The 12,889-nt window shown below is 31.9% G+C and overlaps 2 protein-coding genes across 2 annotated transcripts; both read left to right on the top strand.

The window, feature by feature from the left end:
• The first annotated feature begins 6,383 nt into the window (after nucleotides 1-6,383).
• Nucleotides 6,384-8,902, top strand: LOC136975177 (uncharacterized). The gene is made up of 2 exons (XM_067270213.1): nucleotides 6,384-6,473; nucleotides 7,482-8,902. The coding sequence occupies exon 2, from the start codon at nucleotides 7,488-7,490 to the stop codon at nucleotides 8,553-8,555; it is 1,068 nt and encodes a 355-aa protein (XP_067126314.1). The 5' UTR covers nucleotides 6,384-6,473; nucleotides 7,482-7,487; the 3' UTR covers nucleotides 8,556-8,902.
• Nucleotides 8,903-10,186: 1,284 nt separating this feature from the next.
• On the top strand, nucleotides 10,187-12,004 carry LOC136975201 (uncharacterized). Its single transcript, XM_067270237.1, has 3 exons — nucleotides 10,187-10,220; nucleotides 11,067-11,130; nucleotides 11,188-12,004. Exons 1-3 carry the CDS (start codon nucleotides 10,187-10,189, stop codon nucleotides 12,002-12,004), a joined length of 915 nt encoding a protein of 304 aa, XP_067126338.1.
• Nucleotides 12,005-12,889: the final 885 nt, after the last annotated feature.

The raw sequence follows: 12,889 nt of genomic DNA, 5'->3' as shown, positions 1-12,889 counted from the left end.
ATAAAATTGTAAAATGAATTCCCTTCGGCGATCAATTTACATGGTGTAACAATTCTGTTCTTTCGATTTATATATAAAAAAAATTCTGTTCTTTCGAGTGTTACGATGAGAGGTAACGACTCCATTTTAGTCACTATTTTAACTAGAAAATATGTGATAAAATTTAAATAAACGATAAGATAAGCCCAAATATTTATTTACTTTATCGTCAAATAATTAACTTATCGCTTCGACCACGTTCAAATAATCACAATTGTCTACTGTTAATTACAGAACAAAAATGGTAGATTCTCGTATTAAGACACACTAGAAAACAAATATTAAAATAAATATTTATTCAGGTAAAAATTCTTCGACAATTCCAGATAACTGCTTTTTATTGTATCCTATTGCATCGTGCTTATATAAGTCGAAAGTTTATGATAATATTAGTAGAATTTTCTTTTATATTATATTATACATATATAGAATGATACGGAACAGAGGAATCTTGCTCGGTATTTTTTTAATAAAACAGAAATATGTTTGACTTTAGAACTAATTTATGGCATTGTAAATATATATAAAGAGGTAAGAAATATGTGAAGATTCGTCTAACTGTACATTAATTTCGGATCGTCGATCGTTTTGAATAAAAATATAACACGCATCTCGAGAAAGAATTGAATTTCGCAAAATGATAAGTAAACACGAAGATATATTGTTAGTTTTTCGAAGAAATATATATATATATATTTACTTTTTTATATAAAAGTTCAAGTTTATTTCTACGAATTGGATTATTCCTTTTGTTCGGCGTCGACCAAACACAAGTCGAAAAGTAAAGACGAAGAGTGGTTCAAGCCTATTTCTTATTCTCTATCGAAATCGTTGGTCCAACGTCGCCAAAAGGCAAAAGTCAAACTGAAAGATCCAAAGAATTTTGTACAACTCGAAACTAAAATGAGAGACGTCGTTTTTTGAAACGAACTTCTGGCTCGGGGCAATGGACAACGATTCTTTGACAAACTCTACGGGAATGTCCCACGTAATCAATGAATATTCCTTCGAGAAAATTTCTGCTTTGGAAAAATATTTTTATTGCGAGATAAAGAAGATAATAAATATAGATTTGATTAGAATTTTCAGCAAAAAATATTCCGACAATTGTATTTTCTGTAGAGAGTTCTATTTGGAATTATTATAACGCGGTCTAACTAATGGCTAAAGGATAAGGACCCCGAGGAAGAAGCCGCCTATCGAGTTAGTGGAGCGGACATTATTGTAGCGAACACTAGTTTGGATAATTGGACACGTTCGTTTATTTTGGATGCTAATCTCTTCCATGTGTTGTTTCAATTGGAGGCAGTTCTCTCTATTGGTATGCCGAACAATAATGAATAATTCGAAATTACATCATGTAACATGAATATCGCTATCATTTACATATTAAATTTATCCATCTATAAAAATGTTAGTATTTGCAGAATACTAATCTCCGAATAATCCAAAAAATATATAATTTTTTATATTAAAGAAAATGGTTTATAGTTCTGGAATACTTAAAAGTTTACCGCATGATTCAGTTGAAAAAAAAGAATAAAAAAAAGTTAGATAGACGCCATTCCTGGAAATGGCTTCACGATCGCATTAATCATTTAAACACTCTCCAGTTAAAAATGAAACCGAATCTAAAGGTTCGTACACTCGATAAAGGAAACCAATATAAAATTTTCATTTTTGTATTCTATATAAAACACTTTATTAGGTCGGGATGTATCGCGAATGTAGAAACATAGAGATCATTTTTCAGTCTTTGACTTCAATTTCTTTTGGGGAATCACTACACTTCAATCTTTCTCGAGAATATTGTCAAAATCTGTCCCAAAAGACCGAATTTTCTTTCTATGGACGTTCGTATTCGGAGTGTTTTTCGGCCCACAGAAAGTGCAACCATTGTATTCTTCTTATATATATCGCAGCCACAAATTATACGAATCGCAGATAGAATCGTCATTATTGTTTTATAGTCATCGCTTATCATAAAATTCTCCTTTAGAAAGTGTTAACAACCGCAGGAAAGAATTCCGTTTATTGTAATATTTGTCAAATATAACAATCGTGAAATGATGCCGAACCATTCACGTATGATTTTATGAGGGAGAATAGTGAAACTGACGTACTGCTATAATAAAAACATGAATTTTTCAAATGCATTTGGTATAGGGTTTCCAGCAATAGCCAATATTTCATCCCCTTTTCAGAAATGTTATATTTAAGAATATAGAAAAAAAAAAAAAAAAAAAAACAAACGCAAACTCCAGGTTAAGCCAACAATGTCGATACATACATAAACAATAATCGAGTAAATATAGATAGATACATTTCTGTGTCTTGTAATAAATCATTGGGAAACATAAAACGCCATTGTCTATTGCAGTTATAAAAATTATATCTTCGTCTTCGATAAACATAATACAATACAATAAAAACAAAAAATCCAAAAACCAAGCTAACAATGACGTAACTACAGTGAATATATTTAAAATACAGTACTTTATTCGATTCGATGTAAACTCGAAATGTTCCTTAGGAAGAAGAGTCTTTTTTTTTATGCGAGATTCATATGGAGAGTAGAAAATATTTTACAAACTTCACAGTATTTCAAATAGTAGATAACCTTTTAAAGAAGCTGAGAAAGGATGAAAGGCAAAAAATCGATTATTATTGACTTGAATAATGGCATTGCCTTTTATACCAAAACAAGTCGAGTTTTCTGGAACATGTTGAATCTAACCTGGCATCGCGTGTCCCGAATAACCCGACTTTGAAATTCTAATTTTCACAGAACTATATCTCTACATGAAATATATATATATATATATATATAATATAAAAAGAAAATTAAAAAGAATTTTTATAGCTTGTTTTTCTAGAAAGTATCTAATGGTTTTAAAATGCTTCACTTCTATTTCGATGCATTGTTAAAGCCATCGTTTTGAAGGAAAATTCTTTCACCGAGTATAAAGGAAAAAATAAAAAATAAAATAAAATAAAATATGAAAACGGAGCTTTATTAAACAGGAAATACGAATTTCTACTTTTCTTATTTAGAAAATGGGTGATTTCTGTAAATCGAATATTGATTTCTGTCTTTTCTTATACGCGATTGCTCCAGATAATAAGGTGTTGTTTGCATTTATCCAAAGACGTCCGGCAAAAATTAAAATAAATAAAATAATAAATAAATCGAAAAACTTTCTTATAGAATAATAGCGATTCTTCGTTTCTACTTTCTTAATAAAAAAAAATAAATAATAATAATAATAAAAAGGAGATTATAAAGTTTAAAATGGATTATTTGATGTATACCTCACTTCCCCAATTCAAATACGATGTCATATTTTATGTAAATGCGTTTTAACTTATTGAAATTTTGGTAAAAGTCATATACATATATCCAAACGATCAAAATATTAGGAAATTTATAACTTGGATATATCGCTATACACGATTCTTACGAAACAATACATCATTCAGAAAAATGAGTTAACCTGTGTTCTACACTATGGAAAAGCAATGCCATCTCGCGGAGAAATTTGTAAACTGAATTTAACACTAGAAAACATATTCAATTTTTTATTTTTAAAACGTTTAAACGCTCCAATTTTATTCCAAGTTTCGTTCGGATTAATAAAGATTAAGACGTGAAAAATTTAAGGGAGAAAAATAATTTTAATATGTGTTTCATTAATTTTTGCTGGTTTTTATTAACGTTCTTGCCACGTAAACAAGAAGATCGTACGTCTATCGGCGAGAGAATATTCGTAGATATTTCTAGGAATTGCATTAATTTTAAAGAGTCGAGTTTTAGATAAAAATCTAGGCACGTTTTCCGTCTCGGCGAATATAATAAAAATTTAAAAACCGAAGCGATATTTCTAATTAGAGGAGACTACTCTAGAAATGGAAGGAAGGACGAAAAGTGACAAAAGTATTTAGAAAGTCCTTCAACTATACAACAAAAGACAAGTTACTGACAACAATTACAACGATACTCGAAGAAGACTTTAGTAAATGAGAGAGAGAACCCGAGGGAGTAGTAAGAAATCCACTTATGCCACAACTGCTTTTCTAGCCGCCTCCTTTAATCTCGGACCGTGTGACCCCGAGACAGTCGGTCAGCTAGTTCCAATTGTTGTCATGGTAACGGGATGGCCCGACCTACGCGCATATCCGGCCATACAAACACCGTCTTATTACGAAACCCGACTCTCTCCACCGTGTGCTTTGTGCTCGTTTAATATCTCCGAAACATTTTGTTATATTGGCTATTCATATATAATATTTATCCATTTAGATCCTTACAAATGGGATTTTTCCTTTCAGAAAAGGGGGAAAAAAACAAAAGAAAAAATGTCATTTAGATAATTCGATCCCGTGCAGTTGTAATTTTCGTCATAAAAAAGGGGGAATACCCACTAAAAAATTATCTTTTAGAGTTTTTTTTAATTAATTTTTAAATTTATTTTAGAAGTGTTTTGCTGCTTTATTTATTTATTAACATGTTTTCCTCCTCTCTTTCTTTGCAAATCTGTTTTTAATTATGAGAGGACTAAATTTAAATTCCGAATAAAACGAATTAAAAAGGGGGTCACAGAGGAAAGAAATAAAAATAAGAGAAAGTTGTCGTCGTCATGATTGATTTCCAGAACTATATCCAAAGAGCAAAAGCAATGAATAAAATTTTAATAATCGTATGCACGAAAGAAATCCTGATTAAATTTCGCAGATACGAAACAATGTCAGACAAGCCGCGTGTGACTGACACTCGTTATAAAACTTTTGGCTTTCTAACACTATCCACGTCGTTACGTCGGCGGTGACGTATTACGTGACGTAATACGTGCCCGTGATTAGTTTCGATTTAAAATCCATTAGTTTTAAATAAATTGTTCTCGTTCCGTCGGACAAAAGAGTATTCGTTTACAGAAATCGATAATAGAAATGTAATTTTGATTTCAGAAATAGGACTAATTTATTCGATCATCCGTGTAAAAAAAGAGGATAACTCCCATCGTCGTCGAATTAATTTAGTATAGGCTAAGGGGGAGGACAAATTATCGTGCCGCAATAAATGCCATTTAAGAAACCGAGATAGCAGAATTTTGGAAGACATAAACTTTATTTAGTAATGTTAGATATAATAGTATAAAAAAACCAGTCATTTATTACATACGGCTTTCATCTATTTCATCCTGACAGGGAATAAAAGAGATATGCTGATCGCCGCTCCGGATCAATATTCCAGTCTTACCCCACTATAAGAAATACACTTAAAGAAAATACACTCCACCGCACCAGAATATATGTTCGTTAGCCGAAAAATGCTAAGAAAATGCCAGAAATAATAGCCAATATTGATTAAAATTACGGAAGTGGAAGTAACTGGCCTGGATGTCGTTTCACATACTCTACGATACGTAATATCGAAAATAGAAATACGTAATGGATCTACATACCAATCGAAGAATTTCACCATTTTCTCGTCTATTTATCTTTGTTTTTTTAAAAAAAAGTAAGCGAATTCACTAAATATTTAGTAAATAAATAATTTATTCCGATTAATCTACACAAGACTGTATTATATATTAAGATCATTTCACTTTGTGTTTTCGAGTTATTTTTAAATAAAAATCAAAATCGAATTTAAATAAAATTGTTTAGATTCGATGGAATTTACGCAAATTAGCAGCAATATCTACGGAAAATATCGAAACGAAATGCAAACAGGAACAGAATTTTATCACGCCACGTAAGGAAAAATATGGAGAACGACGACAGAATGTAATACGAATCTTTATATTTAATATAAACGCATTTAAAGTTTGTCCAATGCGAAGTCTCCTCTTAAAAAACGGGTCGAAAGCGTCATTTCCGTGTCTACCCGATTTTTTACAGTAAGTTAGCGCAGCCGTTAGACTAGGATCTACAACCAATAACATATATCAAAGCTTAAATTTTCACATAAAATACGAATACGAAAACGGGTCGATGTGACGTCCGACGGGAAATCGAACACTTCGAAAACATTTACCTCCCCTCTCCGGACCTTTCTTTACCATTTTAGGCATAGAGTCGAGCGTTTAATTAGTGATAATTTGAGCGAATAACGCTGGAAATTATCCGAGAAGAGCGTGTTCTTTAACGTAACTGTTACAGAAGATAAAAATAAAAGAAAATCCTAGTTACAACGAAACATAAGCAAGGCGTTGGCACAAATGTAAGTGCATTAAAGTTGTACCGGGACCGTCAACTGTTCCATTAGACATCGCTGTTTCGTCCGACCGCCACCTGTTTCCATCGATCCGATTTTTGGAGCATGCGCCAGTGTCGAATCGATTCGGGGTTGACGCTTCGGTAGCAATGTCGGAAAATGGCTGCCGTAATCCTTCCTATAGAAAAGTAACCGGGTGGAATCGGTCGACCAAAAGGTAAGATTGTCTTCCTCTATCTACGAAGCTAATGTGTAAGATACGAGATAAATATTACGGAGACCGACGAGGAGCGGCCAAATCTTCCATTTCCTCTTTCCGTGCCAAAATTATATAATTAGATAAGGAATCGAAGTAGTATCGACGACGATTTAGCTATTCGGATAAATATATTAATGACCTAAATACAATATATTTAGGCGAGTCTAGCCAAAATTGCAAAGCCGGAATTTTTATTTATTTATTTTTTTTTTTTTCTATTGGATTTCCGAGAATTGTTGGAGTGCAGTTCTTTTTTTTTTAAATATTTAATTCGGAAATAATATTAACATATTTTCTATTTTTAGTTACTTTTAGCTAAAAGACGTTACGCTCCACTCGATGTCGCCAACCCGCTGACAGCCGACACGTCCATCATTATCATATATATTAGAATGTTCTTACAAATATCTTTCTCGACTCTCTTATAAAAATTAAAGCAGAAAATTTGTCCTTCTTCTTCTTTATTATTACATTTTTCCATTAAAATTGGAAAAATCGTTTAATCATTTGGGAATTTCCATTCGAATTTTGCTCGGGCGAACTTCTTATCTTTCTTGCCAGATGTTATTTAAAGGAAGGGAAAATATTTTTATATAGAGTTAATAAAAGTTTGCTTAGAAAATTAAAATCAAATTATTGACGTATCTATGTTTTCATACCCTCTACAAGAATAAAACCAATTTTTTCCCTCCCCTTCTCCCTCGCTTTCGTCTCTTTCGGATAAGTTAACACCCAAATTACTTTTCTAAACGTAGTTTCTTACCGAATAAAAATGTAATAAAACTATGAGATTTTTCAACTTTCTCGAGAGATAGTTACTATGACAACGGGAGGTTCTCTAGACGGTTCGGTGACAGTTGACCCATTTGAAACACTTAAAATATATATGTATGTCTACCTATACGTTTAAATATAAATCATTACGGAATGATATTATGCAAGGATAAAATACTTCTTTCCCCACAGGTAAGAATGGTCGAGACGCAAGTTGCCATAGAAACGGGAGGAGGAGGCGAGGTCAAGTGTGACACGCATCCGGATAACCGCACAAAATGGTGGACGATAGATGCCGTCAGAATCAAAATGGCGGAGAATTCTCTGTGGACGGTATGCAAGGCCATGACGGTAGGTGTATTACTTTTAGTAATAGGCGCCGGAATGGCCACGGTCGGATTTTATTCCGAATATTTGTCCAGAGTGGAAGAGCAAAGAGGAAACACCACCATTTGGGTGAAGAACGAGAGCAGAGATACTCATTTGGGCAGTCTGACGTATATAGGCCCGGTAGTAATGGGAACCGGAGGATTTATCATCGTCGCAGCTTGTGTAATGACTTTCGAGGCCCGAGATACCGCCGCCAAAATCGTGCCGGTCTGGCTACGAAAAGGAAGAAATCTGGCTATATCTAGCACTGCCCCATCTTCTAGGAGATCGAGTCAAACGTCTTGGGAGAGATTTCTTTCCAGGTCGAGGAGAAGAAAACGCGAAAGAACTGCCGTCACGCAAGCGCTCATCGATTTTAGTTTGCAAATTCAAAACAGTGTCGATTCGAGAAACATTTCCACCGCCTCGGACAGAAACGCTCTGAGGAAGTGTCCTTCCGACCCAATGATTTTTAGACGCACGTGCAACGAACAGATAGCAGACACTAAACCTTTGCAGCTAAGCAGCACCCCACAACCGTCCAGCACGCAAAGAGACTCTAACTGCTTAGCACCGACTCTTCAACGTCAAGCCATATCGGTCGATTCTCCCCAATGTCCCTCGACTACTCTGGCCGTTCCTAACAACATTCCGGGTAAAGAATCGACCCAGTCTCTAGCAGTCGACGTCTACCTCCCTCAGGGGCCAGCATTGACCCTCAAGGTAAAAGACGAAGGAAGAGATACCAAAGCCACTACGGATGATCAAGCCACACTACTACTAGTACCTACAGTTGCCGATCGAACCGGTTCCGGTTCGATCAAACGACGCCCACTACTCAGGCAAAGTGCTTTGGATACGTGTAACGAGGACGACATCTCCGACGAATCTTCCTGATTCTATTGTTTTTAAATGCGCATTCCGACACTCTATTCTTCTCTCGATCCCTTTGTATATATAATTCCAATAAGAAGAACTAAAATCTTTTATCCTCTCCCGTTTCGACCGCGATGCAAATTGACGAGAAACAGCAATAATAATTGATAATATTAGGATTTTTTAAAAAAGAGTTTTAAACTTTCTCTGTCTATTATTGCAAATCTTTCTCTCTAATCTCCAACGCTAAAAGCAATTCCGTAATTAATTAGCAAAGAAGAAGATAAGAGGCAAATATTTCATTGCTATTTCTCTTACACTTAATACTTAGACGATGATAGATAGACACTCACCTACAGTAATCGAAATTAAACGACAAAAAATAGTAGTTTGAAACTATTTAAATCGCCATCTTCTATTTACGAACGATGAATTTATATACTTTTATTAGCAATTTTTATAGGAAAAACCATCTCTTAAGCTGTCTGTTTGTTTTTGCGGTTGCAATTCGAGAGTGCAACACAAAAATTCGTTCGGGCCCGTTGACGGGTAGAATAATAATTCTATTTTTTAATTAAAAAAAAGCAATCACAGAAAATAAAAATCGGTAAATTCTGTTTTATATTATAAATTTCCAATCGCTGGTCATAAAAATTACAATTATATTTAAATTAGATTCTATTCTAAAAGCGTATTAAACAACGTTGAATTATTTATACACCATTATTGCTCCGGATAATTTTTAATAAAATATCATAAAATAAGCCTTTGATCCTGTTAATGACCGATTATATAACATTATTAAAGTTTAAGGAACCGATTAAAAATATTTTTTCCTTTATAAAATAAATAAAAATAAAGATTTTATATGTAGAAACGATCTCTTGTGTAAGTTACTATTGAACTACGAATATTTTAATATTAAGAAGAGAAAACAACTCGTCTCTCTCGAGTCTCTTGCGCTTGTTAAAGATATAAAAATCGTGTATACGAAAGTTAAATAAATTCTATAAATATTTCATATTTTTAAATGAAATTATAGAGGTGTAGATGTGAATTCTCAACCGGTGGTACGCGTACTAGTAGGGGTGTATCGGTTAGTGTTACGAGTCTATAGACAGAAGGTACGCGAGTGAAAAAAGGTTGAGAACCGCTGGAGTAGAGAGAAAATGACACAGAGATGAAAAATATTAATTTAACGCATTAGAAACTCGATGGAGACACCCGCCTAATTTTGTCAATTAGATCTTATTTACATCCGGTTTAATTTAATTTGTAAATATTGTATCAGAAATTATGTTTCTAAAAGATTTATTATTATTATTATTATTTACGCTTATTATAATAAATTAAAATAGAAACTAAAAAAAGAAAGCATTTCCTAGTAATTTCTCCAGTTAAAAACTTTTAAAATTAATATTAATCAAATAAAATTTAATTGTCTTGACCGTGCATGAAATATGTTATATGTGCTTTAATATAATTGCTTAAAAATGAAATAAAATTAACTCTAAATTTAAGGAATTTTTATATTTTAATAATTCTAAATTTAGCATTATAAACTTATTTATTAAGAATTTTTTTTTCTAATATTAAATTGATAAATTGACGTAATATTTAAAAAATTTCTTTAATAACGTTAACTTTTTATAATGGTGAAAGCTCGACTTGAAATTTTTATTCAAAGTTATTCATATTAATAATATAAAACTATTTTTTTAATTAAAAAATTTAATGAATGATTGAACTAATTAAACTAATAAGAACTAAGCAAAATCGATAGTTTTTTCCCTAATTTTTTTGTTATAAAAGTGACATAAAAGAAGAAATTTTCATTACTAACGTGTTATTATTGCTCCTTATTATAGATTAAACCGGTTACGTCAAAGTTTCCAACACCTGCATATTGAAATTCTTCACGCGAAATTATTTTAAAATTCAAAAATATAAATTAATTAATTAGTTAACAAAAATATTAATTAATAAACTATTTTAATCATTTTAAAATTAAATTCTATTTATATAACACTTCAATTTATTTTGTAAATATTTGTAAAATTTTATGGATAAAATTTTTTCAAAGACAATTTTGATGGGTTGTCTTTGAAAAAATCATAAAGTAAGAGCACAAATCAGCGAATAAATGCTCAAATTTTATTTTATTTAAAAATAAAGTAATTTAAAATGTGTTTATTTAACAATTTACGGATAAAAAAGTTTTTTTATAAATTTATTTATTTGAAAAATGTAAATTTTATAGCCGTATTCTATCGAGCGCCATTATCATTCCACAAATCTATAAACGATTTTAGCAATTATAAATATTTAATAAACAGACAATGTTAGACAAACTTTTCATTTTATGAATTGATGTTTAATATGTTGTTGATTAAAAAAAATTTAACTGAACTTTTCCTCCCTTAATTTTTGCCTCACCAAATTTTTTGAGGACATTTTATCGTTCGAGATCTGCAGGTACGATACGATAAAAAGAAATTCGACTATTGGGATATTAAATTTTTTACCTTTTAGATCCTTTTAATCGATTAGAAAGGAAAAATGATGATAATCATCATCATTTAGTACAGAAACAGAAGTATCATTTAATACAGAAACAGTAGAATTATTTAGTACAGAAACTAGCATCATTTAGTACAGAAACTACAGAAACAGAAGCACCATTTAGTACAGAAACTACAGAAACAGAAGCACCATTTAGTACAGAAACTACAGAAACAGAAGCACCATTTAGTACAGAAACTACAGAAACAGAAGCACCATTTAGTACAGAAACTACAGAAACAGAAGCACCATTTAGTACAGAAACTACAGAAACAGAAGCAGTATTTAGTACAGAAACTACAGAAACAGAAGCACCATTTAGTACAGAAACTACAGAAACAGAAGCACCATTTAGTACAGAAACTACAGAAACAGAAGCAGTATTTAGTACAGAAACTACAGAAACAGAAGCACCATTTAGTACAGAAACTACAGAAACAGAAGCAGCATTTAGTACAGAAACTACAGAAACAGAAGCACCATTTAGTACAGAAACTACAGAAACAGAAGCACCATTTAGTACAGAAACTACAGAAACAGAAGCAGTATTTAGTACAGAAACTACAGAAACAGAAGCACCATTTAGTACAGAAACTACAGAAACAGAAGCACCATTTAGTACAGAAACTACAGAAACAGAAGCAGTATTTAGTACAGAAACTACAGAAACAGAAGCACCATTTAGTACAGAAACTACAGAAACAGAAGCAGTATTTAGTACAGAAACTACAGAAACAGAAGCAGTATTTAGTACAGAAACTACAGAAACAGAAGCACCATTTAGTACAGAAACTACAGAAACAGAAGCAGTATTTAGTACAGAAACTACAGAAACAGAAGCACCATTTAGTACAGAAACTACAGAAACAGAAGCACCATTTAGTACAGAAACAGAAGAATTATTTTAAAGAAGAGCATCTTAATGGAATTAATCGAAATCATAACTTAAACCTTGCAGATTGTGAGGTGTTGCCTCATAACAGTTCGTTTCTGCAATGTTTCTTGAATTCTTATTACATATGACCGATGACATTAGTATGCTAGCATGATTATATGTTAAACTAACATTTAATATGTTAGCATTATCTATGCATGTAAATAGCAATTAATTGCTACGGTGAATACGTTTATTACCGAAAGCCATAATTTTCTAAACGGATATTTGATATATATATCTTCATCGAAACTGTAAATATCGAATTACGTTTTTGGGTCACGTAAACCATTCTTTAAATCGTTACGACGAGAAATTTACCAAAATTTTTACCACTTTCTCAATAAATAAATGACGAAGAGTAGCTTTTTATTTGATAAAACAAGTTCAATTTAGCAAAAATAGCTGTAGTAACTGTTGCTTGCTATTTACTTTATTTTTGTGATAGTATTCAAAATACAGAATTCTCCAGCGATAAATATTGTTAGTAAGTCGATAACACGATTAACACCTCGCTAAATTATCTCATATTTAAATGGGACGTGCAGTAAAATAGAATCAGTGGCCCTGTAAAATAGATTCTTCGTTGATCCGGCGTAGAATTTTTTTATCATAAAAGTCGATAATTTTACAATATCGTGTCATTTATTGAAGTAATCAATAAATGATACGACATAAAGGATTTAATACGAATCTATCAAATAGCGTATAATGTCTTTTTCTTTAAAATAATAGCTATTTTGGATCCCGTAGATAGAGATTGATAGCTGTAATTAAACAAACAAACTTTTTATCGTAAATAAATTCACTCGCTTTAAATCGATTTTTTAAAAATCTGATAAAAGTTATAATTAAATAA

Source organism: Centruroides vittatus, unplaced genomic scaffold (genome assembly GCF_030686945.1).
Source record: "Centruroides vittatus isolate TY-2023 unplaced genomic scaffold, ASM3068694v2 contig_364, whole genome shotgun sequence".
In the NCBI taxonomy this organism is placed as follows: domain Eukaryota; kingdom Metazoa; phylum Arthropoda; class Arachnida; order Scorpiones; family Buthidae; genus Centruroides; species Centruroides vittatus.
The sequence above is the reverse complement of the archived record's forward strand: the minus strand, read 5'-3'. Positions and strand labels throughout refer to the sequence as shown.